General features: G+C 39.9%; 1 protein-coding gene and 1 long non-coding RNA gene across 2 annotated transcripts; both read right to left on the bottom strand.

Moving 5' to 3' along the window:
* Positions 1-1,452: 1,452 nt before the first annotated feature.
* On the bottom strand, positions 1,453-6,889 carry LOC119739572. The gene is made up of 3 exons (XR_005272594.1): positions 6,451-6,889; positions 4,717-4,842; positions 1,453-3,814 (listed from the first exon to the last, which is right to left on the bottom strand). It is a non-coding gene; the product is annotated as an uncharacterized LOC119739572 (long non-coding RNA).
* Positions 6,890-11,418: 4,529 nt separating this feature from the next.
* Positions 11,419-26,058, bottom strand: LOC119739777 (dynactin subunit 1-like). The gene is made up of 11 exons (XM_038214845.1): positions 25,910-26,058; positions 24,422-24,512; positions 21,968-22,096; positions 20,554-20,696; positions 17,723-17,904; positions 15,812-15,900; positions 14,879-14,950; positions 13,958-14,164; positions 13,117-13,266; positions 12,341-12,436; positions 11,419-12,211 (listed from the first exon to the last, which is right to left on the bottom strand). The coding sequence occupies exons 1-11, from the start codon at positions 26,041-26,043 to the stop codon at positions 12,074-12,076; spliced, it is 1,431 nt and encodes a 476-aa protein (XP_038070773.1). The 5' UTR covers positions 26,044-26,058; the 3' UTR covers positions 11,419-12,073.
* Between the last annotated feature and the right edge of the window lie 819 nt (positions 26,059-26,877).

The following is a 26,877-nucleotide window of genomic DNA, read 5'->3' as shown; positions in this document are numbered from 1 at the left end:
CAAAACAAAAATAAGATAGTTCTCCTTCCGATTTCCCTACCTTCACCATTCTGACAGCCCTATCCTACTTTTTTTTAATTGGAAAAATGAGAAAAAAACACCCAAACCCATCAATTTCTAACGTTTACCCTTGATTACACGCAAACACCTTCATATGATTGTACCAGTACCAAAAAAATGGCAAAAAAAAGAAGAAATTACCTCCCTACCCTATTTTCAAATGCCATGTACATGTAATAGGAAGCAGAACAATTTTTTTTGGCCCAACGATCACAAATAGGACATCTTTTTTTGACATGATTATCTTCAAATAAAGCACCAGTGCTCATTCAAGCGGATGCAATAAAGCTGTCCGTGGTCAAACAGGTTTTGCATACAAAACTTTTAAACTACCATGTCTCAGAGACAAACTATGCATTTGAAATCATTTTTTCTTAACTGATGCTAAAAGATCACTAATTTCAGCCCATTTCATTAAGTCTTTTAAATATGCTCAATAAGTAGTGTGAAAATTGTCGTCAAAGGTGGGTTTCCTTCTTTTTGCACCACCCTGTGGAATGTGTCCTGGATGTTGTTTTCAGGCGCAGTTCAAAATGATATCCAACATTTGAATTGAAATTAAGATCCCAGAATATTGTTTTCTCAGAATAAACAGGATAATGACCCTTCTTTAGATTTTGAGCACTTTTATTGCTAAATCGTTTTTAAAATGCACAAATGACAAATGATCTACTCCAACTTTAAGAAAAATAACAACTAGCCTTCAATATGTGTCGCCACTGATGCTGTCGCTTTCAGTCTCTGCCTGCAGCATCTACGGAGACACAACATCTCCTCCACAAGTCTTTCTTGTCGTTTGACCGCACATCCCAAATTTCCCTAGGTTCCATCTCTCCTTTCCATTCATCCCAATCATCTCCATCTCTTAACTCTACATCCTGTGCACTCCCATCATCCCCTCTGTTAAACTTCCTCAACTGACTCCACCCTTGTTCGAAAACCTGTGCCCCCAAAAACATGGCCAAAAAAATAATCAAATTCATCTCCAAATTGAACAATATCAGTCTGCAGTCCATTAAAGTAAGTATGTTGCCCTGAAACAACGTCTTGGGAAAATGATAAGGATTGGAAAAGACATGATAAGAATTTAGATGTTTCTCTTTTTATTTATAACAAAAGGTGAAAATTCTACATGATCCAACTGAAGTTATCAAACTTCCTCCAGAAGAGACATTGGACATCTCTGTAGCTCTTCCTGTATCGTCTTTTGCAACAGAGAACAGCGCAACGAGCACACAAGAAAACGTAAGCGCAGTAACCGAAGACAGCACGGCGAGTAGCATGTTAACACATGGCATGGACACCACGGCGAGTAGCACGTTAACACAGCACACCACGGCGAGTAGCATGTTAACACAAGACACCACAGCAGTTACTCAAAGCGTTGAAATGTTACCGGTATGTCACCCTCGTCCAGTGTTGTAGGTAAGTATAATTTACCGGCAAGAAAATATTGTGCACAAAACTCAAAAAGTTCAAAATTAACTTAATTTTCCTGGACAGGGTTCATCTCCATATTCCCTGACCACATGTTACAAAATTCTGTAATGTTTATTTTTGAAAAGCTGGTATGGGCATGGGCATTGTGATGGGGGTGGGAAAAAAGGTACATTCCTGATCGTTATTAATCGCATTCTGTTCCCAATAGTTAATTTGATTATTCTCAATACCAACTTATGCTATGCTAACTTCATGGATACAATTTCCCAACATTTCTGTTACTTTTCAGACTTTTTCGTGAACAGAAAACGAGTGGTAAATGCAAGGTCACCAGCAAGGACGTCAACAACGATCATGTGCCAGCCTACAGCCGGTCACTCGTGGGGCATGGATTGCTCATAATGAGTTTCAGAGATGCAGAAAGGGAAACTGATGGTCCCCAGATGTTGAGGCTATGGAAAATGTCCATTCCACATCACCTCACGCTGGCATACCGACTTCTAGCAGGTTTGTAAATAAGTTAATTTCAATTGTAATTCAGAAATACACTAGTGGTAACATCATTCTTATCGTCATCATCACCGTCACTAAGGATAAACTAATCAAATGTTACTTGAATTAATACATATGTAGGCTACATTAATGTCACTTAGTTGTTGCTATCATTACATAATCTGCCTTGCATTTATAATCACCTTTAAATAATTCACCTTCATGACATTATTTTTGGCAGGTGTAAACGAATGGCTGCCGGCAAGATTGATCCACAATATGACTTGGAACCGCACTGCGAATATTGCGGGAGGGGCAGGAAAAAACTTGCCCCTTGACCTCGTCAATGAATTTGCAAACAACAAATTCAAAGGTAATACTCTTCTTTTTTATCCTCCAATACCTGTGTGCTTGCATGATTTTGTTTAAGAATGCATGGAAAGACCAAAAACAAAGCATCATTAATTCTCTTGTGTGCATTTGCTGTGAAAAGTTGTATTCTTCATTATCTTATTCAGTTGTGCCTATTTTTGTTATTCTAACTTGTTGCCTTTGTTATAGACACACTGAAACGCACCAGGGGTAACTACTCAGAACAACACATCAAGGGAGCGAGTTGTAAACAGGAAGCCTGGGATCGTCCCTTCGACGAATGTTCAACTCATGAACAGGTATGTTGCCAAATCAAAGTCCGCTAGAGCCTCCTACCTGAGAGACATCCTCAAGCTTGTTGATGGATTGAAAGATGACAGCATCTTTGACTTCAAACCAGAGAGGGCTAATGGTTCGTATCCAGACTTCGAACGCTGACTCCAGGTGAAAAACCCAAACAAGCTTGGAGATAAGCTCCAAAACTGCAGCCATGAACTTAACTTGGAGAGAGACATAACCTAAGAGGACATGGCTCACTAAAGTAGCAACCCCACACTGTATGTTGTTGCTGGTCTGGAAGGTCCGAACAACGACCAGACCCTTGTACAACACATTTTCCAAGATGGAACTTCTCGATGCAGGATACTTTCGAGAAATCGCAAAGATGTTTGATCATTGCCAGTGAGTCCTATAACAGGAAGCCTGGGATCGTCCCTTCGATGGCACTGAGCAACTCATGGACAAATATATTGCCAACTCCAAGTCGGCTAGAGCCTACTACCAGCTCGTCAAGCTTGTTGATGGATTGAAACCAGAGAGGGCACACAGTTCCTATCCGGACTTCGACCACCCAAAAGTCCAAACAAGCTCAGAGATAAGCTCAAAAACTGCAGCCATCAACGAGACTTGGAGAGAGACCTCATACATGTTAGCTAAGAGGACATGCCATCACCGAAGCAGCAACAACACACTGTATGTCGTTGCTGGTCTGGAAAGTCTATACACCCTTTTAGAACACATTTTCCAAGATGAACTTCCTGATGCAGTGATACTTTCGAGTAATTACAAAGATGTTTGATCGCGTCATCAGCATGCTTGCAACTGGATGGTGTCAGCATTATGTAGGATTCTGCCTTATTGCCGTCTCTCCTGGCTCTCCCAATTTCTTGCCACAATGCAGACAATGAAGATGGTGCACCCCATACTACAACCACTCATATGTCTGGAATGTCTATTCCCATGCCGAAGGCTGAAGTGCGCATGAGGCGTCAGATAATTGAATCTGACCTCGAAAATTCATCCAGGATTCGTTCCCAGTCACAAGCTGGTAGTTGAGAGTGAAAAAACCTCCACCATGAGTTGTGTTCTGTCCTTCTTTCCCACAGTGAATGCTCCCTCGTGCAGGACATCACGGACACTGGCATATGCTTCAGCAAGCGCATTGAAAGTGCTACAGTAAAACAAAGAGAATGGTTCTGGTATAAGTCTCTAAATCTGATATACAAATTTATAAAGTCGGTTGCGTATATATCCAGATTTCAGAGGAAAAGGATAATTTCTAAAAAAATACATAAAAAATATCATCAAGTTCCTTTTATGGCCCATTCGAATAATTCAAGAAGTGTGGGTTTTATTTCTTTAGTGGTGACACTTGCAGTACATGTAGCTAAAGAAATCAGTCCAAAATCAAGCTGTATCAATGTACAACCCACGTGCATGTACATATATTTTCGGGGGGGGGGTCTTTTTTTGGGGGGGGGGGGGTACATTCACAACCCTGCAACCCATGGGTACAGTTGCCTTAAACTGGAATATAGTTTGCATTTTGCAATAAGAGTACGTGGAAGCTTTCCATGACGTCAATCGTGTCCCCAACTGAGAGTTTATTTGATCATCTGCACTGGCACAAAGTCAGCATAGTTGTACTGATTATGTTCCAGTTTCCGTACTTATTTATTCAACTTCGGTGACTGAAGGCCGGTTGATATTTCACGCGAATGCGAAAGGAATCTGACGTCATGAAACATTTGCAGGGAATATTTGCACGAGTTGAAATTTGTATTACTTTTGCAAAGGCGCATGCAGCGCAAATATTTTGCAGTGATGTCATCAATTCAATTTACAATCGATTCATGTGAAGTATGAACCGGCCATTAAGTCGCTTGTATTTCGCAAATTTTTTGGAAGCTGTTGAAGAGCGCCACCACTTCCGTTAGTGAAACTCATCAAATCACCCCTCTATAGAATAATTTTGTAACGGTCGAGAACTGGGGTCAACCTTAATTTTTTGGTCAGTTTGCTTTGTCCTCATTCGAATTCTGGATACCTGCCATTTCCATGAGACGTACTAACCCATGCATATACACCAAACACTTTGGGGTCGATCCTTTCCTCTGTCGTAGCAAGTCCCAGTAAGTTGTCAGCTCTGCTGTCAAGATCACGCCGCTTTTTGCCTTAACATCGAGGTGAATGTTAGGTCTAAACAGGAGAAACACATGACTTAATCAAATTAATATGTTGTCCATCTTGCAATTATGATTATTGTACGGTAGGATCGATTTTGCTTTTGTTGATCATAAAAATCACAAAGTAAAGAAAAGCCAGCTGAAAATGTTTACAAGTACTTTTGGGGGGATTAACACCTGTTTAGATAATATTAACATTGTAAGAATATTTGCTTTCCCATAAACAGGCTGCAAATACGGAATTTGTTGTGGTCATTGTATTCACAAATACGCTATTTTAATTGCGATATTACATTTGTGTAGCACAAGCAGGGTATGTACATTCAAAACCGTTTTAAATGCAAAACTTTATTCTTAAAGCTACAGTCCATCATTTGCGCCACCACCTGCAGTAATGAAACAATGAAGTTCTATTCACCGTGCAGTATAACTTCTATTTTTGTGGCGCGGCCACGCCGTGCGTTGGGATGAACAATTCAATTACATGTGATCAACGATCCACTATTTAGATGACGGCTTTGCCTCGTGAAATGGAAAAGTCCAGATTTGAACTTGGGATAATATTCCTCCCTTTTCACTCTGAGCCACTCAATATTTGTATAACACTGCACTGATTATCGGCCAACTTTGGCTGCCGTTTCAGTACCGCAGCCGTGATGCGAGTTACAACCTCACAAAAGTACAGCAAGTAGTGCATCAAACAGTCGTCGAGTGTGCGCTTCGGCGCCAGTTGGCAAAGTTTGACTGGTGCGCACGCTGTGCATGGTAATCAACCAAGCATTCGTCATTCCTTTATACACAAATTTGGTTTGTACACAAAACCAGTGTGCACTCTGGCGTGAAATCCTTTTTAGGCTGAATCTTCATCGTGGATCGTTATTTTCTTCAAGGACCTGTGCAGTGATTATGTACCATGGAGGAAGAAAATAGATTTTCTTCCTCCATGGCTTGACATAAAATGACGCGGTTGGGTTACACCCGTGAACATGGCTATTTACATAGACACGCTCCAGGGTTGCGTAAAAACACTCAACGCACAAGATTGTACAGGTACCCGGATGGTTCCTACCATTTCGGGCGTGCATGACCCATACTCATAGTATCATGAGTACCGTGCGTGGCCTCAGAAAATCAAAACTTTTGCTCGTACGTTTGTGTCAAGGTCGTTTTTTTCCCCTCTTATTTTTTGGCAATGCAAGATTCTATCTTGCGTAAATTTACAGAAAGCACAATCACGACACTGTAATTGCAAAATAAAATTGGCTTCAGCATGTGCGCTGCAGTGCAGTGCAGTCAGTGCTAGGTGACTTCGCTGGATGCATGATGCAGAATAAACAAGCATGACAATGATATTATTAGGCCTACATCAGACAAAAAAGTCGCATTTGCAACCAAAGTACTGCTGTTGAACATTATGAAAACTAAGCTTGTTAGAGCATAGCTAAAAGAAGTTTGCTTGAGGTTGCACAAGTCATTTTGGAACGTTAAGATACTTTAAGAACTTAACAGTCCTAAACCACACAAACCCCAAAATGTAAACAAATGAGAGTGAGACTGAGACTCATCACACGTGCACAGATGGATGCTTGTTATGAATACGACTGAGCGAAATTTTGCCTACCTTCGGGAAAATCCTGCATGATTTTACGTTCTTTTGGTTCACATTGTTTCTCCAAGTATTCCAGCACAATTTCACGTTTTTCTTCGTCTGTTTTGGCAGCCCTCGGGGCCATATCGAGAATGTTTATCTACCAATGTTGAGTGCGGTTCCAACATTGTTCTCCATATAATGGGGTCGGGCACCAACTATTAACAACATCCAGCGCGCAGCTATTTGGGATGAATCATTTTTGCTTGGGGGTAAACATGTAACACCTCTCTTTTTTTCCTACAAAATCTTTTGAAGTTTTGAAACTAATTTAAGCTTAAATATAAATGTATTGATTACCAAAAAAAGTGATTTTCACTTCTGTATTTCTCTTCGATAGCACGAACGAAATGTTTATAAATTCAATACGTCTTCAAAATGCTGTACAGTACCTGTAGTAAAAATGAATCACTCTTCGGAAATCCGGACTAGTGAGCCCTCAATCGTCCAGAAAAGATTAAGCCAATCATCGATCATCAACGTGTTATGTTTTGTTTGTCAAGACCAAAGATCTTTGGTCAAGATGTTATGCCGAAGCAACGTACAGCAACAGCCCCTCGAGTTGTCTGGAAAATATCGAACAATTTTAATGTTAAAAGAAATACACTTTTCAATCAAATTAACCAAAAAGGGACGTCAAATTGCTCTCATACTGGTATATTTAAGAAGGGTAGAAAGTAGCACAAAAGTGTTCCTAGGAAAAATTCATCTCATAAACCCTTCAAGAAAGTTAAAAGTTCGGTTGGGGGTGTCATTCTGCGTTCCGGAGGTCGTTAAAGTTGCGAACAGTAGGCATACACACAGCTCTTTTTCTCCCTTTTACAAATTCTTGGGGAGGAGACGGGGGGGGGGGCACTAATCTGCAAAGTATATCATTCAAAATTTCTGTTTAATAGACCCAAAAAGTATGATCTTCATACCACCTTGCGTAGTGTCCTGTAGGCCCTCGTGCACTCATTACTTATTTACTACCGATTTTAACAGTCAAAAATGAAACTGCCGAAGTGAACTTGAAGAGCAGATTAAGGATGTGAAGGAAAGACGTATCTCGACACAGGGGCAGCTTGTTGTCAACGTAACCATATATTAATACAATATTGTGTAGCATGTGCAAGATTTTTATGGTTTAAAAATTGACATGTTTATTTTATTTGTAGTTTTGTGTTTGATTATGATATTTATTCCATTACAAATCTGCTATGATGTTTATGTCCATGCTTTTATCGTTTGGCTGTTTTGTCAACAGATCTTGGTAAAGTCCAGCATGTACACAATGTCCACTTTTAAGAGAAATTTGGACAAAATAACTTATACAAGAAACGAGACCGAATCGGCTTTTTTTTTAAGTCGCATTTGAAATCATTTCATATATTTTAAGAAATAACTGATGTTGGTTTCTTCATACGTCAGAGAAACTTACGGGTCTTGAGAACACGGATGAGTAGATGGGTCAGCACGGGACAGATTGGTTAATACCTGATGAAGTCCCAATCCGACCCGGCTGTCTGACCTCACTTCCTAAGTTGGGAATATTTTTACAGCTGTTTACATTTCTGGTTTAGAAAAAAAAGTTATACAGGGTGTCAAAAAGAAAGTGACCCGAATTTTTGATTGTTTTTCTTAAAATGCAATCAAATTCGAAACACTAATGAAGTATATCTTAAAAGAGCATGTCCTCTCGATCGAAGTATATCTTAAAAGAGCATGTTCTCTCAAACAAGAATTACTGAAATTGATCTATTCCCTCAGAAGTAATGCACATTTTAAAATATCAGAAGTAATGCACGTTTTAAAAGAACCAATTTTATCCGTCCATGGACACCACTTGAGGCTATTAAGCTAAGTAAGATTTACAGATCACACACAAGCATTCAAATACAAATGAGATTTTTGTCATTTAAATCAGTATTTTTACTGTCGATTTTGTGCGTTGAATATGAGGAACAAGTCATCTATTTTTTCTGAGATATTAAAGTCGATTTTGGTATGTTTTCCTTTGCAAGTTCTCCTCCACTCATCGAAGTTGGAAAAGTCCATGTTTCGTTGTATTTAATGGGTATTTATCATTTCGTAGAACGGTAAATGATCAGTGGTGGACAACCCCACCCCCATTGACACCCCTGCGGACGCCCAAGTTGTCAAATGTGCATTAAATTAATAGCAATATGACTTCGCACCGCGTCTTCTTTCCCCCCCCCCCCTTCTTTTTCTCCCTTTTTCTTTTTTGGTTGTTGCTTTTCGGGGGGAGGAGGGCAAGCGCCAAGCCCCCCCCCCCCCGGCCTATCCTGGCGACGCCCATGCTCTCAGTACGAACCAGTTTTTGAAATTTGACGCGTGGGGAACTTTGCCAACCAGTGATATATGCGCGAAATGTAAACGCTTCATGGGAAGGGCTCATTAATGTGAATTAAACTGCTTAAATGTTTTATGAACTGATGCAAAGAATGTAGGGAGCGATACCACAAATGGAGACATTTTTAAAAAAATGACAACAAATAATCATTGTCTCTTTTCGAAGCATATGCATGTTTTTAATTTATTCAGACACCTGCATGTAATTTTCCAGGAAAACAACCAAAAAACGCCCTACAGACAGAAAAATCTTCAAACACCATTATGGTAACTGTAATAATACGTTGTAAGATTTCCAAAATTTCATAATTTTATCGCACTACGCTGATAATAATATTAATTTGATTATTGAACCCCAAGCAACAAGGACATCACATTTTTTTTTCATACTGTGTGCTTTCCTATGGGACCCTGGTGAGGATGAGAACCACTATAAAATTCACATAAGAAAGCGCACATATAAACAACGTGGGACGTCATTTTGTCTACTGTCAATTGCAAATTAAATAGAGTGGCTCAACAAAATACTTTCGACGTTTCTTGAGAATTATCAAGTTTCTTTTGCAGTTAATTGTTCTTTTTATTATTAGTTGATTATCAGTTTTTATCGATCAATGCACACAACACTGTATTGCACAAAACTTGTAAATGCGGCAAACATTTCACTACAAAATTCTACAATATCCCACAAACCTTGACATTTCTTTAAAATGTTGTCATTTTTGGTAAGAATAAAAGTACCCCTGACCCTGACCAAAAAAAAAACACTTGACAGACTGGATGTCAAAATTCTGCAATGGTTGAAACAGGAGAAGATAACATTGGATAACTGTTTCTAACTTTGTCACATTAAAGCTAATGTTAAACTGATTTTGCATCATAAAACAACCTGTAATTCCCAATTTTATCACTACTAAATGAAGTTCCCTGCTTCCTAAAAATGGATGGATATACAACTTTCTGCATACCTCCTCACCATTTGTACTGTTTCTAAAAAAAAAAAAAAAAAGGAAAACATTCCCGATATCCCTCTTTCTTATCAAGATAAAAAATAACCTTCCCTAGGTGAAGTTTCTAGCAAAATTGAATAAAAACACTTCTGGACTTGAACAGGTAGCTCTGCACATTTTTAATTAGTTATCTTACACTTAACAGGATTACTAGGGAAGATATTTTGTGTAGGGTTGTGATACTTCATGCATTTAATCTACTTCTATACAGCAGATTTACATCCATATTTTTTTTCCAATTTTCCAGAGCACTTTTGCTGACACCTTTTACTAACATTTCCAAGGTCCTGTATTTTAATGTCTCTATCTACATGCCAGGGGTGTAGTGGAGTCATAGAGCTATATTAAATTACTAGAGCGCTAACTCGTCATTCTGTGCACGGAGACGCTTTGAAGCCTTCCTGGGCGCAGACATTTTGAATTCATGTGCGTGTTTGTAGAACATATTGAAATTAGATAGATTGAATTTTGAAAGTGTACTCTACATGCAACGCGCAAGTAGAACATACGCAAACAACTTAAAAGCGTCACTGACGGTTAAAAAAAACCGTGACGGCAAAAAGCATCTGCAACAAATACGCGCACGCGTTGCGTTGTTTGAGTACAGCAAAATGACATGCTCATTTGCTGATCGTGCATTTCGGTTTTGGGCGTATTGGCTTCGATAACGCATCGATATGGAATACAAACGCAGATATGCAAATAGCCGTACAAAAGCCGTACAAAACAAAGGCTTGTGCACAAACATGGATGCGCCCAGCAGGCATTACTTTGTACACGAAGTTAGCGCTCTAGTAATTTAATATAGCTCTATGAGTGGAGTCATCACAAGTCTTCCAGTCCAAATTCAAATCACTTAGCTGTCCAAATAAGCTTTGACAAAGGCATTCTTTTGTTATTGATCCTCCGTTGTTTCTTGTGATTGGACATGTGATTGGACTTGTGATTGGACTCTTGAATTACTTGTGACTGAACTTGTAATTGACTTGACAACATCACTGCTACATGCCTTATTACTGGTATACTTGAAAGTGAAACGAATTAGACATAATGAAATGCTTAAAGCTATAGTCCATCATTTGCAGCCATCCGAAAAGTAACTGGCGTAATTATTGTTGAAAAACAAACTTGGTTGTAAGATAGTTAAGGGGACTAAACTCCCTGTGAAATTATTCTTTCTGGGAAGTTGTCATTTTGAAGTTATCAACGAAAGAAGGCCTTTCCAACAGTGCGTCTTAAGACGCACCGTAGCAAAATTTAAATTAGTAGTTCGTTTTGTTATTCGGCGAAGCGCGCGCAAGCATTGGCACGACGCACATGCGCGCGCGGTTGCTATAATTCGTCGGATCAGTGCGCGACGTCGCGTATAGCTGCAATTCAAAACAATTCAAAACATGATTCAGTAACTTTTGATTTGAAATTGAGATCCTAGAATGCTGTTTTTCTCGGAATATACAGCTGAAGCTTAGCTGAAACTTCATCAGGTTAGTTGTTCAGTATCCTTCATTAGATTTTTAACACTTTTGTTGCTTCAAACGAACAAAATGCACAAATTACAAATGATGGACTATATCTTTAATGTGAAATATGCTTGCAAATTCACAACACAAATACGGTCCATTACGTCACAAATTCACGTTCGGGTTGCTAACTGGTCGCAGAAGCATAATTTTTACCCATGCAAACAATTTGTCAACAATGATGGATAACACAAGAAGCAAAGACGATAACAATGTATAAAGCTTGATTATATAGAGCAGCTATATCTAATTATGGCTACATCTGAATTGTTTTTTTGGGGGGGCTAGGCTACGGTAATTGCAACTGCAAACTACTGCAAATATTTGTAGCCGTGAACAAAAAGGGTGTTTTTCTAAACTTTGGGTTTTGTCGCGGTTTAATTGGCTTCAGGAGATTTTTGGCCCAGACTGTCTGTAGACTCTAGCTTAAAATCAGTCTATGCCTGCCTCAGGAACATTAAAATGCTGTATGAGGCAACAATGTACAGTACAGTTTTTTCATATGGTTTGCTTCTGAAACTAGGGATGAAGCCAAAGACACAGACAGAGCCGGGTTTCGAAAAATCCCCACAATCAGACTGGTGCCAGTAATGCAAAGGCCCACTCGCTGGAGATCTCCATTATTACCACAGGATACCAAACTAATATGGCTGCATTACAGAATTCTATTATTCTAATAAATAGGCTTGTGATACTCCAAACAGCTCCAGGATTTCAGGCCATGAGTTGGGAGTGAACCCTACGCAGCTGGGACTGCTGTAGGCTGACCGAGTAGCTGCAAGCCTGCTGGTCACCGATGAGGGGAATAGACAGCTTGCCAATGCGCGGGGCACCAATCTTCTCAGTCTGTGCCTGTGGAGAATGAAAAATGCAACAGTGGATTATGTAGACTGGATACCACACCTCTGGCCAATTATACGGACCTCCTAAACACTGCGTGATATTTGTGCAAAGGAAATTTTCTGGGTCTCAGCAACTTACCTTGGAGAAGTCGGTTGATGGGAAGACTGAGAAATCGGTCTTTGCCTGGGCCCCTGGTCGCTGGCTGGACAGCAGTGCTCGGATCTCACTCTGAAGCTGATCATCGACAAACAGGAAAGCGAGTTACCAGTTAAATAAGAGATATAAGCTGATTTTCTCCCCTACCAGTAAGAGTAAACCTTCCCCTTTTCTCAATACATATGCCCAAGTCCTCATAGTCTCAGATCTGTTAATGGATAGGATCGACTAATTTTCATTTGGGTACCAAAAGGGCTTGTTTAACTCGTTAGGCAATGTAGTCCCCAAAACCACCCAGCCTATTACTCACTGTAGCGCCCCAAACCGCCCTGCCTATAACTCACTCTAATGCCCGAAACCGCTCGAGCACTCTTTAGTTTCATTGAATCTTCAGTGAATAAATACAATGTATTACAATGTAATACAAGTGCTAATGGGTTAAGAAACTTTTTAAAAATCTCTATTTCGAAAATTTAGAATGAATCACTTACAGGAAGATGATTGTTCAAACCACTAAGAAATACTCTAAACACTGGCATGGGGCAAAACATCTTATCAATGTCAAGATGAGAGCCAAGTTTCTCAAAGGAATTAGAAAAAAAACACTTAGCAGAATCACATGAAGTTTTTCGTTGGCTGCTTTTGCTAGTCAAACATTTGTGCACTTCGCAGTTTTATGAAAATATGCTTCCGGCCATGGCACAGCAGCAGCCTCTGTGACCTCTGACCTAGAATGCACTGGTTCCCTGATTTCTTACCTGTGCTATACTGGTGTTCAGCTGCTGGACGCCGGCCACCTTGTCCACCAGTTGGTGGAGGGGCGTGGCCTTGTCAATGGCCGGGACCACGCCCGGCTTACGATGAGTAATGTCCACCACTTTGGGGCTGGCACTCAGACGATGCAATTCCTGCACAGATTATTCAGATTAAAAAAAATTATCAGAAAGACTTCATCACAAGAACCGATTTTAAAAGAATGCAAATAATACATTTTTTATGTGAAAATTGCACCCCTTTCAGACGAGTGTTCCTGAGGCACTTAAATTATTTTAATTATTAGGATTAAGTTTTGAACAATTGGGAACAACTAACATGAAAGATCAGCTGTTGTGATCATTCAAAACGATTTCACCGACTACTACACTGTAAAATTACTACAAAGACTTCGCCAGTACTGCAATGGGCGTTTGCTGCCTTTTTTTACACAAAGGTAAAAATTGACAATCTATAGATTTTAAAGGACCAGAAATTTTGATACCAGGTTCAACAGTGCCAAAAGAAAGAAAAAGGTAATGAAAATGATTTTCTTCAGTACAACTTTTGGAGAATCAATAAAATGTCTCTGTACATTTCTTTTTATCATACCATCCTTACTTGTAATTCCTTAGACATCTGTGCTTGTAATTAGCCGAAACTTTCCGAAAATCTACCAGTGTACAGGAAAGCCAATATATCATTATTTGTACATGTAAAAATGAGTACGCAACATTGAAGCACAGACATCTGGGTCAAAAATCAAGCCACTGCTCTGTGTAAAGGGCGCCCTCGATAGGGCTCAGCGCCAATACTTGTATTCCCAAGGCACCACAGCAAACTTACATGGAGCAAGTTCCTTGTTCTCCTGGCAAGAATGGTCACGTCCTTCTGCGGCTCTGCGATAGTGGCTGCGGGGACATCAGGGGTGCCCTCTGCTGGCGGGGCTTCACTAGTCTCTGCGGCAGGCACCAAGGCCACAAAGCCCGTGGGGCTGGCAAGCCCTGTCGGCTTCTTGGGCACGTGCAGAGGGGTTAAGGTGTCCATGATCCGCTGGGTAATGAAAAATGAAATAAGGAATACAAATACGTATTATCACTATACCTCATATATATTCATGAGCGAGAGACAAATTCTCACTGGTCCATTCACCATCACGTGTCACCTGCTAGTTTTGCTGTTTATATTACCAAGCATGCATGCGAGGATTCACGCATAGGGTAAATACGCATGCGCTGTTGACTATCACAGGAGTTACCTGTGTGATAGTCTACCGAGTATACTAAGCAACCGTACGACGAAGGCGGGAACATCATCCTAGCTACATCAAAAGATGTGTAACTCAACAAAATTTTGGAGAATATGTATGAGGTATAGTAGATGTTTTTTTCCCTCAGCTTCACCTTGGGAACTAGTCTATCAACTTCCAATACCTTGGGCAGCTAATACTGACTATCCACCCTCAAACCATGTTATATTTGTGTACTGTACTGTCATTACAGTGAGAAATTGCATTGATTGAGGACTGTTCACATGACTTCTTTCATCACCTCTTGTACCCCAAGTACATCAACTTGATCATTCTCAATGTTCTAAAATTTGTTGTAGCTAGAACAGATCCCCGCACACAAGGATGGGTAATGTACCCCAGGGTGCGTGCATGTCCCTGAAATACGTGCACACACAGTCCATTTTCCACCTAAATATCCATTGTAAGAATAATTCTAATCACAAATATTTTTAATTTGAAATTGTAAGTCATCTCACCTTCAAATCAGCAGACTTGAGGCGCGTGTTTTCCCCTTTCACTTTGCATAAGGCATGCTTCAAAGACTCAATCTACAACCAAAAAAGAGAGAAAATGTTGCTAAAACTTATACAAATAATACATATAATGTAAATACAGTATAATTTAAAGGTCCTTATAAAAAGCAGCAAATTAATCTGAAATCTCAAGATCAACCCCGTTGCGCTTATTGACTCCTTGCCAAATTATATAGCATCCTCTTGGGTTCATATGCTGAAAGAAAATGGTGTGCTTGGCTTTCAATGTATTGGTTATAGCTGGGAAACAGTCAGAATTTTTGGAGTTATAGTCTGTAGACTGGATGCCTGATTTGAACAGAATGGGTCATTCTATAAATTTAGGGTCCAAAGGGTGACATTCTTCTGTGTCCCTGTTACATCTGAACTTTGTAATTTTCCATTCAAGTTTTTTTTTTTCAATAACTCCAAACTAATTTTTATTTGTTGTTTGTTCGAGTGCTTCACATTAGCTTTCTTGGAGGAAAAATACATTAAGGAGTGCATCCAGAATTACAAAATCAAAGATGTCAGAAGAACTAACTGGGACAGAAAAAAAAGTGGACCCCAACTGATAGAATGTCCCAAAAGCGTATGGGACAGGCAACACCCTTACTTTGTAGTGGTTGCAACGCTCTGAATTTATATAGTGGTGATTCTACATAGTCCAATTGGCAACATTTCAAAGGTAAATATGCACACTGAAGAAGTGAATATTTGTGTGCCTTTATCAGTTGATAACATGTCAGGTCCAGCCCCCCCCCCCAACCCACTCCCTTTCAAATTAACAACGAGTGGCCAGTCAGCCCCCTTCTTTAAATGATAAATCCTGGGTGCGCCGCTGCCTTTTGGCCCTCTAAAAATTCGGTTCTGGATTTGCCGTTGCCCATGACATACCTGTTGGACCAGCATGGGTGAGTCCTTGATGACGACCTGACCGCCCATGGGCACACCGCCCCCTGTGGGACTGGTTGGTGACGTTCCTCCTATGGAGACAAAATGGGGGGGGGGGGGGAAGACACGTGTCACGGCATGTCACAGCTTGTTAAGAATACGTAATTACATTCAAGTTGCTCAACCCATGCCCAGCTTGTGAATGTGGAGCCGGAGCAGCAGATTGCTGACCACACATCTTCGAGTGCCCCCTCTATCGCCCACCAAACAAGTACTATGGTCTGATCGATGTTGATGGAGATGCAGATGCAAGCATCCAGAGATCTAACTACTCTCTTGGTTTTTGGATTCAAACGCAAGAAGAACCCATTCTTATCAACATATTCAATTTTTTTCTCCTAATGAATTTTCAATTGATATATTTTGTTTAAATGGGGAAAAAGAAAAAAAATCTATATTGGATGCTTTCAACCCTGGGTTGTTTCTTTGCCCATAACACACAAAACAATATGCCTGAATTATTGTCAGCCCTAAACTAAACGTACGCAGATTTTTTTTCTCTCGATGTCTCATTCACAAGTAATACACCTTTGCATTGCTAGAAAAATCTATTTTTGGGGATGAAACTCAAACATAGCACAGGGAGAGCAACTTTCACTTGAGTGGAATTTATTATATATTTTCTCTTGTAGCCACTTGTTTATTAACAGGTCTTAACATTATTAAATGGCGCGTGTGACCATTGTCAATGGGCCGGAAATAAGCCACTAGAGCAACTCGGAAGAGTGTAGTCGTTTTTATGAATGAGAAATGTATCAAAGCGCAGAATGGTGTGTAACAAATGTATAACAAAGGTACAAAGACGTTGGCTGCACACTATCTACGGCTGTGTAAATGCATGTGTGGCGTGTTTTGTCTACCAAAGTACCAATGTGTATAATGCTTTCATTGGCCCAAAATGTGTCCACATATTGTGAATCTTAACAGCGAAGAAAACAAACATAAATTAATCTATTTGTTGATAAAGAGTTGGGAGAAAACTGGGGGACAATCTGGGGATGGGGGGGGGGGGGGGGGGGGGGGGCAAGGGAAAAACTAGGGAGGATCCCCCACCAGCACTACCACTGGATTTGTGGTGAAAACTGTTTCCACTCATGCAACAATTCATTAAGTTAGGTAACAAAAATTAGCTTTTGCCCTTCACCGACGTTATAAACCTATAAAACGTTATAAAACAGTGTATTACCTCCTGAGTGAAAGTTGGAAGAAAATCACTCGGGTGGGACTCGAACCCACGACCTCCTGTTTTCTAGTGCAGATGTCTTACCACTCGACCAACAGGAAAGAGAGAGTCAGGCGGGTCTCTTGGAACCATTCTCGGTGTATCTAACACACAGAGCTCTAACTATGAACCTGAAATGCGTTTGTTCGGGACAAATGTCTGACACATGAGCAATGGCGATCACATGTCAGACATTTGGTCACCGTTTCAGACAAATCCCCTACCTGCGTTTCAGACATTTCGATGGTCTGAAACATAAGCTTCAGACATTCTGTTCACCTCGAAACATCTGAAACATAAGCCTATCAAGAAAATGGCCGTGTCAAGTTCAGACATTTCCAGGCGACTGACTTGCCATTTCCTTGATAGGGTTACGTTTCAAACATTCAAAGTATCTCAAAAGTAAGAAAGGATTAAAACAAAATGTCTGAAACAGTGACCAAATGTCTGCAATGTGTGCCATTGTTCACTTTTCAGACATTTTGTCCGGACTAAAAGCGTTTCAGACATTCCTGGCTCATAGTGGGTGATTAGTAATCACTAAACGCCATCTACGCTTCATGCACAAAGCCAACAGGCCTACAACGCAGAAAACGTTAAGTGCATTCATAGAAAGCATCAGCACCACCTACCCTGATTGCCTCCGGCCGCTCCTGCCACCACTGCTGCGATGCCCGAGGGCGCTGTTTTGCTGGTCAGGCTCTCAAACAGCGCTTTCTTGGAGACCTGGGTCAGTCGTTGCTTCAGTTCCTGTTTTTCCCGTTCCAGGGCATCGATGTCCGACTGCATGTGATCCAGGGTGTCTTCAAATTCCCTGCAATGACAGTCAACACAAATGATTCAATACACAGAGAAACTCCCATCAAGAGCCACTGCTATTATAAGATGGAATTTTGCATCGGGATAATGTAAATCAAATTAGGTTTTTGCCCTTCACCAACGTTTTAACACTGTATACTCAGTGTGTTACCTCCCGAGTGAAAGTTGGAAAAAATTCCATCTTATAATAGTTTATGCGTACCCGCTGCTATGTACATCAGATTCAAACCAGCCAACCGATCCCGTTAGCTCGGTGGTCGAGTGGTAAGACATGATCTGCACTAGAAAGCAGGAGGTCGTGGGTTCGAGTCCCACCCGAGTGATTTTTTCCAACTTTCAGGTAACACACTGAGTATACAGTGTTTAAACGTCGGTGAAGGGCAAAAACCTAATTTGAAGAGCCATTGCTAAAAGGTAGAGTATATCATTTGTAACTTGTGCTTTTTCTTTCATTTGAAGCAACAAAAATGCTCAAAGACAAAAGACTGATGCTTAACCACTAACCTGATGGATGAAGTTTTAGCTCAGTGAATGGTGTTTATTTCGAGAAAACAATATTCTAGGATCTCGATTTCAATTCAAAAGCTGCCGAGTCGTGTTTTGAATTGCGCCCAAAATCAGCGTCCGGGACACGTTCGCATACAGCCAATTGCAGCTACGCTATGTCACGCATTGAACCGATGAATTATAGCAACCATGTACGCGTACACGTGCGTCCTGTCAATGCTTGTGCGCACCTTTACGGATTCGCCAAAATTATACACGAACTACTAAGGCCAAAAAAAAAAAGTCTTCGGTTTCTGGTATGCGCGCGCGTTGCCGTAGCCATGCGCGTCGGCAAAATGAAAAAGTTTTTTTTTCAATGAAAGATGATGTCTCAAAACCGCCAAACTCACTGGTTTGACTGGAATCCTGCTGCTGCACAATTTTAACGTGTTTTTAGATTGGGTTATGGTCGAGAATAAGCTTTATGTGGCCTCTCTGGACTACAATATATTTGCACTAAGTTTAGTCGGGCACCATTTGCAGTCATCAGCCGACATTTGAAGCCAAAAAATCAGGAAAAAAAAAAAAAAAAAGCCGCGTCGACGCACCACTTTTTGGGCAAGCTCCATACCAGAAACCGGAGACTGTTTTTTTTTGGCTTAATGGAAGTTTCCAAAAATGCATCTTTAGACGCATCTTCATCTTTGGGAATGACGTTCTTTTATTGCAATCTTCAAAATGACAGCATGCCAGAAGGAATAATTTCACAGGGAGTTTAGTGCCATTACTGTCTTTAAACCACGCATGCTTTTTAAAAATAATTTAGTCAGTTACTTTTTGGATAGCTGCAAATGATAAACTCTATCTTTAACTACTGGATCATATAATTATGTGAGGCGTTCTGGCAAAATAAGAAAGAACTGGACAGAGGTCGAAACGACTGTTTGTGGGTATTATGAAAGAGAATAAAATTCTCCTTAAAATACTGTGTGTTGCACTTCAATCAGACATTTCGTTGACAAGTTATGGCTGTTTAAAGTTCGCATTTATCGAAACGTCAAAAAAATAACTAAGAAAAGGCCTTTAAACTTTTAAAATAAAGGGAATGTACAACATTTGCTTTTGCTGCAATTTTCAGAAATATTGGATTTGGAGGATTAGTATGTTATAGCAAATATTGTTAAAATGACTTGTTTCACGATTTGGGCTTGTAGATGCTGGAAAAACCAAGAAAACCAATCAAGTTCTTGTAGTCTGGTTCCCTGACCCCACTTAAGATGAAACAGAGCAATTTATAAACCTTGCGGAATTGTAAGGTCAGAAAATCAGTCTAGCAGGCTTGAACCCCTTCACAGGTGTGTAATCAATTGCAAATAAAACGCGGAATAACTAATTATGAAAAATTAGGAGCACTTTTTGAAAAAAGCCAGTTTTCTCCAACGCTGGTCGGCCGACCAGCGTTGGAAAAATCCCATTTTTCTTGAAAATGACAGCACACCAGGAGCCACGATTTTACAGAATGTTTTAGACTGTCATTCCCTAACAATCCAGTAAGGTATTTCGGGATAATTCGATCATTTCGTTTTGTGATGTTTGCAAATGATGTATCTTCCCTTTAAACTGTTTTGTAGTCTTGAGAATGAAAAACGGTTAATGTGTTTCCTTAAAAACCTTTATTCCACGATTTTGAGACAATTTCTTTACATCATGTGTAGTAGACATATCAAAGATTACAAATATCAGTAGATCTGAAAATCAAAAAAAAAAGACTTGTTTTGTATTTTTCTCCACTACAACCTCTGCCCAGTTCCATCTCATTTTGCCAGAATACCTCACATAATTGCTCAGCAGAAACAGCATACCGGTTAAAACATCATACAATGTATATTGCTCTTGACTGGTTCTCGTCATTTTGTTTTAGCTCAGCAAATAAATTGGCTAAGCAATAGTTCTGGATTAGCAAGTCACAGGATACAAGTATCGGCAATTTTTTTTCTTTTTGCTCAGCAGAAACAGCATACCGGTTAAAAACATCATGTAATGTATATTGCTCTTGACTGGCTCTCGTCTGATTTTTAGCTCAGCACAGAAACTGGCTAAGCAATAGTTTTGGATCAGCAGGTCACAGGATACAAGTATCGGCTAATTTTTGTCTGACCTCTCTTTCTTCTTGAGCGCCTCCTGTTGCTGGGCGAGTTCCCTCTCCACTTTGCGGACTTTGTCGTCCCCGTCTCGGCTGGCGTTCTCCAGTTTCTTCTCCACCAGGCCCAGACGGACTGCGTTGGCACTCACCTCCTCTTGCTGATGAAGAGGGAAACATATTTAATATTTAGACCCACAGATCCCCTTTTTTTTGTTTCATTAGTTTGGCAACTACTACAGCTTCGCTATAAGACCACAATGGGCCCCACAAACAAATTTTTATAGTGATTATCGGGAACAAAAAATCTGTACAGGGTGAGTCGAAAAGAAAGTGACCGAATTTGAAAAATATTTGTTTTTAAATATGTGGCTCGCTCCATTTCATAAAAATAACATTGTGATAAAGTACATGTTACTGACTAGTAACTGTGAACATTTCACGTCATTTCCACACTCTATTCCCAAGTTACGTCTATTTTAATAAAAAATCACAAAATTCAGCTGTCCACCACTGATCGTTTACTGTTCTAAGAACTGATGAATACCCATTAAATACAATGCAACATTCTGTCCTCTGGCAATTTCCCAAATCCATGAATGAACGAAAATTGTAAAAGGAATACAGATAAAAATCGCAAACAATACCGGTATTTCAGGGGAAAAAAAAGTTGACTTTGTTCCTCGTATTCAAAACAAAAATTTGTCAGTGAAAATAATGTTCCAGTCTTGACTCAAATTATTAAAATCACATTTGTATTTTAATGCCTGTGTGTAATCTGTATTTCTCATTCAGCTCAATAGCTTCCAATGGCATTCCATGGACAGCTGTAAAAATAGATTCTTTTAGTAAAATGTGCATAACTTCTGATAGTATTGATCAATTTCAGTAATTCTTATTTTCACATGAGTGGAAGAACATGCTCTTTTAAGACATACCGGTACTTCATTACTTTATCAAATTTGATTTCTTTTTAAGAAAAAAAAAATCATTAATCCAGGTCACTTTCTTTTTGATTCACTTTCATAGTTATACAAAAACTTCTGAAGCCAAAGAGTATGTTTGTCATGTCCAAATGTATGGTATGGTGGTTTTCTTTATAGAGATTTCTTAACCATTTAGTACCTATACAATATTGTTTTACATGTGAATGGCAGACCAGTAAAAATCTTTTCATTATTTTATTTTGGATTTTTTTGGGAAAACAATGTCCAGAAATTGCTTTAAAAATTTTAAAAACTATTACAAATTCCTGATTTTGTTTAGGTACAGCATATAAAACCTGTTTCACAATGTCATTACAAAGTCCAACCGAACTGAATTGTCCTCAAGATTAAACTTATGTTAGAATTGACTACATGAAAGACTTTGACTGTTGCAGCCATTTTTGTTAAGTATTAATTTGACATAAACGGTGTCAGGTGATACTCACCTTGAGTTTGAGCTGTCGTTTCAGGTCTTTGAGTTCGCTGTCTTTCAGCTCCAGTTTGTGGCCCAGGCCCTCCGAGTCACAGATCTCAGACTTGACCTTGGCAGCACGCCGAGCTATTGGAGGCTGAATCTGCCAACAACAACAACAACAAAATCAAAACATATATATTATTTACGGACAAAAACAAACAGTAGCCAACCTAGTACAAAATCCACCAAGAGGGTGGGTGGGGGGAGGGGAGTTGTTTTGAGTGTGGTAAGCAAAACTCTATGCTTACCAACTCCTTGAAATCAGATTTTCATCACCTGTGACAAGCATCACAGACCTTTAAAAAAATTAATGCACAACATTGCCAACATGTGTGACCTTTTTGTGCATAGCCTAGAAATCATTGGTAACATCTGCGTTGTTCGAGTAAGTGACACGTGTCCCATGCAGCACGTGCATATTCATCTTTTCGTGATTTGGTCCGATAGCAAAGTTCAATCAAATCATGTCATTCACAGATGATAGTCAAGTAAGAGTTACACAAAACAGAGTAAAAAAAAAAAATTCAATTAAAAAAAATTTAATTAAAAAAAATTTGATTTCCCCCCCCCCCCCCCCCCGTTACCAAATCTACAAGAATCAGTTTCTCCCACAATAACAATCGTGAAACATTAAAGTACAATTCAACAACAACAACAACAACAAAATTTACGAAAAAAATCCGTATTTTTCGAGGGACAGATCTGGGCCAGATTTTTGCATTACAAATTCAGGCAATATGCCTTTGAAGAGCCGAAGATGAACACAACTGCACCTGTCTGGGTTTGACGACTCGGTAAATCAAAAACAACTGGGAGAGATGGAGAGCGTGGGCTTAAGATCTGCGGCTTACTTAGTAATGCCAGCGCCGACTCGAAAGGTATCAAAGTAAAGCGAAAAGAGACAGAAAATCCCTATAATTGATATCAGGCCTCGTGAATTATTCAAGTGAAAAGCTGCAGGCCAGTGCTGGTAAGTAGGCCGTGACTGGGGCATGGGGGTTGATGCACGCGGTGTCATCACACACGGGGGGGAGAAACGTGAGGTCAGTGGCACCAGGGCTCCTCACATTTGCAGATTGAAGACATGTTTTTATAGGAGAGAAGATCTTAGTGGATTGTGGCGCCCTTTACATCATGTTTTGCGTCAGGTCATCGGGATTCTTGTAGACTCTGGGACACACATGTATGGCATCAATATGCAATTTTAAAACAAGCTTTAACGCTGGATTCATGTCCTGGGCCGAATTGCATAGCGCTGCTTAACAGTAAGCAGAAAAGATGTGCTAACCATAGCAGAAATGTTCGCTACTTAAGCACGATTTCATGTGCTAATGGTTGAGCACACATTGAGATTTTGATTGTTTCGTCACAGATTTAAGCAACTTTTTCCTCTGAGGTAAGCGTGCTTTTTGCTATGCTTACTGCTTATGGTCTTCGTGAATAGACGGAGGCTCTGTTAGCAGAAAATTGTGTGCTTAGCAGCGCCACGGAATTGGGTCTTCACACCCAATCCGAGCATCATCACTGTTCAAAACAACCTGCCACAATGCTGCTTTATCAATAATGCATATCTTTGATGAAAACGATCAGTATTTGTTTCTGTGAAAATAGGGGTAGGCGTTACAGGATAATTTTTTGGTGACCTCAAATTTTGCAGTGTCTCAGATTTTTGGCATGCTGCATGTGCTGAACATGTAGACATAAAAAATAATAATTTGGTCAAATTTCATTACTAGATGCCAAAAATAAGGGTTTTAGCTCCTTTTTTTAGCCCCTTTTTAGAAATTTTCCCACTTTGGCCAGCATTAATTTTCCCTATGCATAAGTAACACAAGGGTAAACTACATACTATGGCGATGGATCGTTCACAGTGCCCCCTGTCTGTTGAATAGGCTACCGGCAGCAATCCGATCTGCTGATACCTTTGAAATTTAAACCTACTTGAAGACCCATCTTTTTAAGCATAACTCTTGTGTCGCTTAATTAAGTTTTAATTCTGTTTGTTTATGACTGTTTTTATCTGAATTTCTTAACAACCTGTGGATTTTTAATTGTACAGCACTTTGTTAAATGTCTTTGTGACATGGAAAGCGTTGTTTAAATAATTCATATTATTATTATTACTTTTATTACTCTGTTTTTTTCTTCATAAGTGAAGTAGACATCTCGTTTTGAGCTTCCAGGATGGGTAAAAACACTCATTTTAAGAGGTTTTCTGTTCTTTTCTTGATTCTACTTTTCCCCACTTTGGTCAGCATTAATGTTCACTGTGCCACATCAGTCCAATATCAAACTGAATTCAGGTGTCCTCATCATCTCTAGAAAGCGAATGTCGTTTTGACTATTTATATTGGTTGTCAGATGAGATGGAATCCCTTGTTCTTTGACCAGCCTACCCAGAGGCCCCCAGCCGACCCTTACATACCTTATCCATGGGGACGTTGGAGTCATACTCCCCTTCCTGTACAGCTTGGCTGATCTTGCTCATGATGACCATGGCCTTCACTAACGACTCCCTGGAAGTCACACATCAAAAGAAAAATGTTTCCAGAACTAAGGCAGGATGGTCAAGTTGTTCTATATTTCCTAATAGGGGTCGTTCTATAAAACTCTCCTGCTGTCTGAACAGTCACAGACAGCCAAAAATTCTTCCTCTTTCTCTGCCATGCCTTTTACACAGGCTAGTCACCAACAGTCAGATCATACTTCAAGCAAGCACGGTGACTAGTCAAATTCAGTCAACAGAAAACAAATGCACATTAAACCCTCCTGCTGTCTGAACAGTCACAGACAGTCAAAAAAATCAATCGTCTCTCCCCTGCCATGCAATATTTCAAGCAAGCACTGTGACTAGTCAAATTCAGTCAACAGACAAAAAAATGCATATTTAACCCTCCTGCTGTCTGAACAGTCACAGGCAGTCGAAAAATCAATCCTCTCTTCCCTGCCATGCCATATTTCAAGCAAGCACTGTGACTAGTCAAATTCAGTCAACAGACAAAAAATGCATATTTAACCCTCCTGCTGTCCGAACAGTAAAAAAATCAATCCTCTCTTCCCTGCCATGCCATATTTCAGGCAAGCACTGTGACTAGTCAAATTCAGTCAACAGACAAAAGCAGACAAGTGGTAGGTACAGCTGGCCTATCAATCACGCCAAAGCATAGCTGTGTCAAGTTACATAAACCATGGAGGTAATTCTCCTCCATGCATTAACAGTCACAGTCAGTCAATCCTGCTTTTCAGTGCATTGTAGACTGGGAGCTCTTTAACTGTTAAAAACAGTCACTTGACTGATTTTGGCTGCAAGGACAACTTTGCACAGAATGTATAATATCATAGGAGGGTTAAACATACATTTCTGGGGTCTATTTTGGACGCTTCCCATCCTCTGAAAATATGCTTATATTTTGGGTTGCTTTATATACGACCCAGGTTCGGATCCATCTTCTTACACCTTGTGAATAATGTTGTCGTCCCAACAAAAATAGGTCTTCTCAGGCATAAGGGGTCATTTGACAAGGTGCTTTTGCACAAAGTTGCAACCTTGGAAACTAGAGATGAGAGAATATTAGTTATGATTGAAAGCATGAATGAATACTGTGTTGAGGCTTTACAAAGTGATGTAGTCCAGTCCATCGCAAGCCTTCACAAGTCCATCACAAGTAAATCACAAGCCTTCACAAGTACATCACAAGCCTTCACAAGTCCTATGTTACAATTAAGTCACAAGCTTTTCAAATGAACTGAGACAAAGGCATTTCCTTTTCACTGTTCATCCTCTGTTACTTGTGACTGGGATTGTGAAAGGACTTGTGATTTATTTGTGACTGTGCTTGTGATAAGCTTGTGATGGACTTGTGACAGGCTTCAGATGGACTTGCGATGGACTCGACTTCATCACTGGCTGTACCTGAAACTCTGGTAGGGTCCCTTGTCCTGCTTGTCGTAGGCCAAGTCGGATGCTCTCTCCGCAATCTCCTCCAACCTAGCAACGGGGATGCCTTCCGCATCTAAGATGCAAACAACAACGAAAGATGTTATCATTAAATGAACACAAAGAGATACTGACTAGGTTCACGTGTAAATTCAAAGGCATCATTTACATTACATGCCGTTTGTAGGTTTCCAATAATATCACCACTCAAAATTCAATGAAGAATGTTCAAAACTTAACTTCTTGAAGTTTTAGCTCAATGGATATTAGATTTTTTTTCGAGAAAACAGTGAAAAACATCCTTTTGAACATGAACATCGATTCCTCTATAGAACTCTCTAATTCAAAATATCAGTCAATTGACAGGTTGTTGAAAATTGCATACGTTTTTTGCTTTCTTCTTATGGGCTCCGTGTGCCAACAAAAGAGGGCGTCCTTTTACCTAGCAACGAGGTCCCATGGGCGGGACACATGTACATTTCGTTGGTTGACGCACGCCCACCGTTCCTTGTGTGTGACGCACGTACACCAGGGGATTTGTACTATGTACACGCAGTGGCCGCCACGCTTCGCGGCAAAATATTGCAGTCAGGCAAGATGGCGTGAAAGTGGTGAAAAAAAACGCCCTCTCTTGTTTGCGCAAGGAGCCCATACACTGTATACTAGATGGCCCAACAACACGCTCGAAGGATACAGTCAGTGCAGCAGGCTGATATTACTAGTTTTGATAAAAAAATTTAACAATATTAATTGCAATTAATAATGCAGGATTAGGTAAGTAATTACTAGTTCAGAATACTTGTTGCATAAAATACTAAAAGTGCTGCTAACATTTTATGGCATTGTTAATCCAGGAATTAGAAGAAAAACGGAATAAATTTGTGAGGTGGCTAAGAGACACAAACCAGAGGTACCGGTAAAGCAAATAAAAGCTACTAATACTA

This window comes from Patiria miniata, unplaced genomic scaffold (assembly GCF_015706575.1).
Source record: "Patiria miniata isolate m_02_andy unplaced genomic scaffold, ASM1570657v1 HiC_scaffold_4, whole genome shotgun sequence".
NCBI classification, from domain to species: domain Eukaryota; kingdom Metazoa; phylum Echinodermata; class Asteroidea; order Valvatida; family Asterinidae; genus Patiria; species Patiria miniata.
Note: the sequence above shows the minus strand (reverse complement) of the source record. Positions and strands in the feature narration are given on the sequence as shown.

Coding starts and splice junctions, on each gene's coding strand:
- LOC119739777 (XM_038214845.1), bottom strand. CDS start 26,043: ATGATAACATCTTTCGTTGTTGTTTGCATCTTAGATGCGGAAGGCATC. Junction 14,951..15,811: donor CACCCATGCTGGTCCAACAG/GTATGTCATGGG, acceptor TTTTGGTTGTAG/ATTGAGTCTTTGAAGCATGC. Junction 12,212..12,340: donor CATCAACCGACTTCTCCAAG/GTAAGTTGCTGA, acceptor CATTCTCCACAG/GCACAGACTGAGAAGATTGG.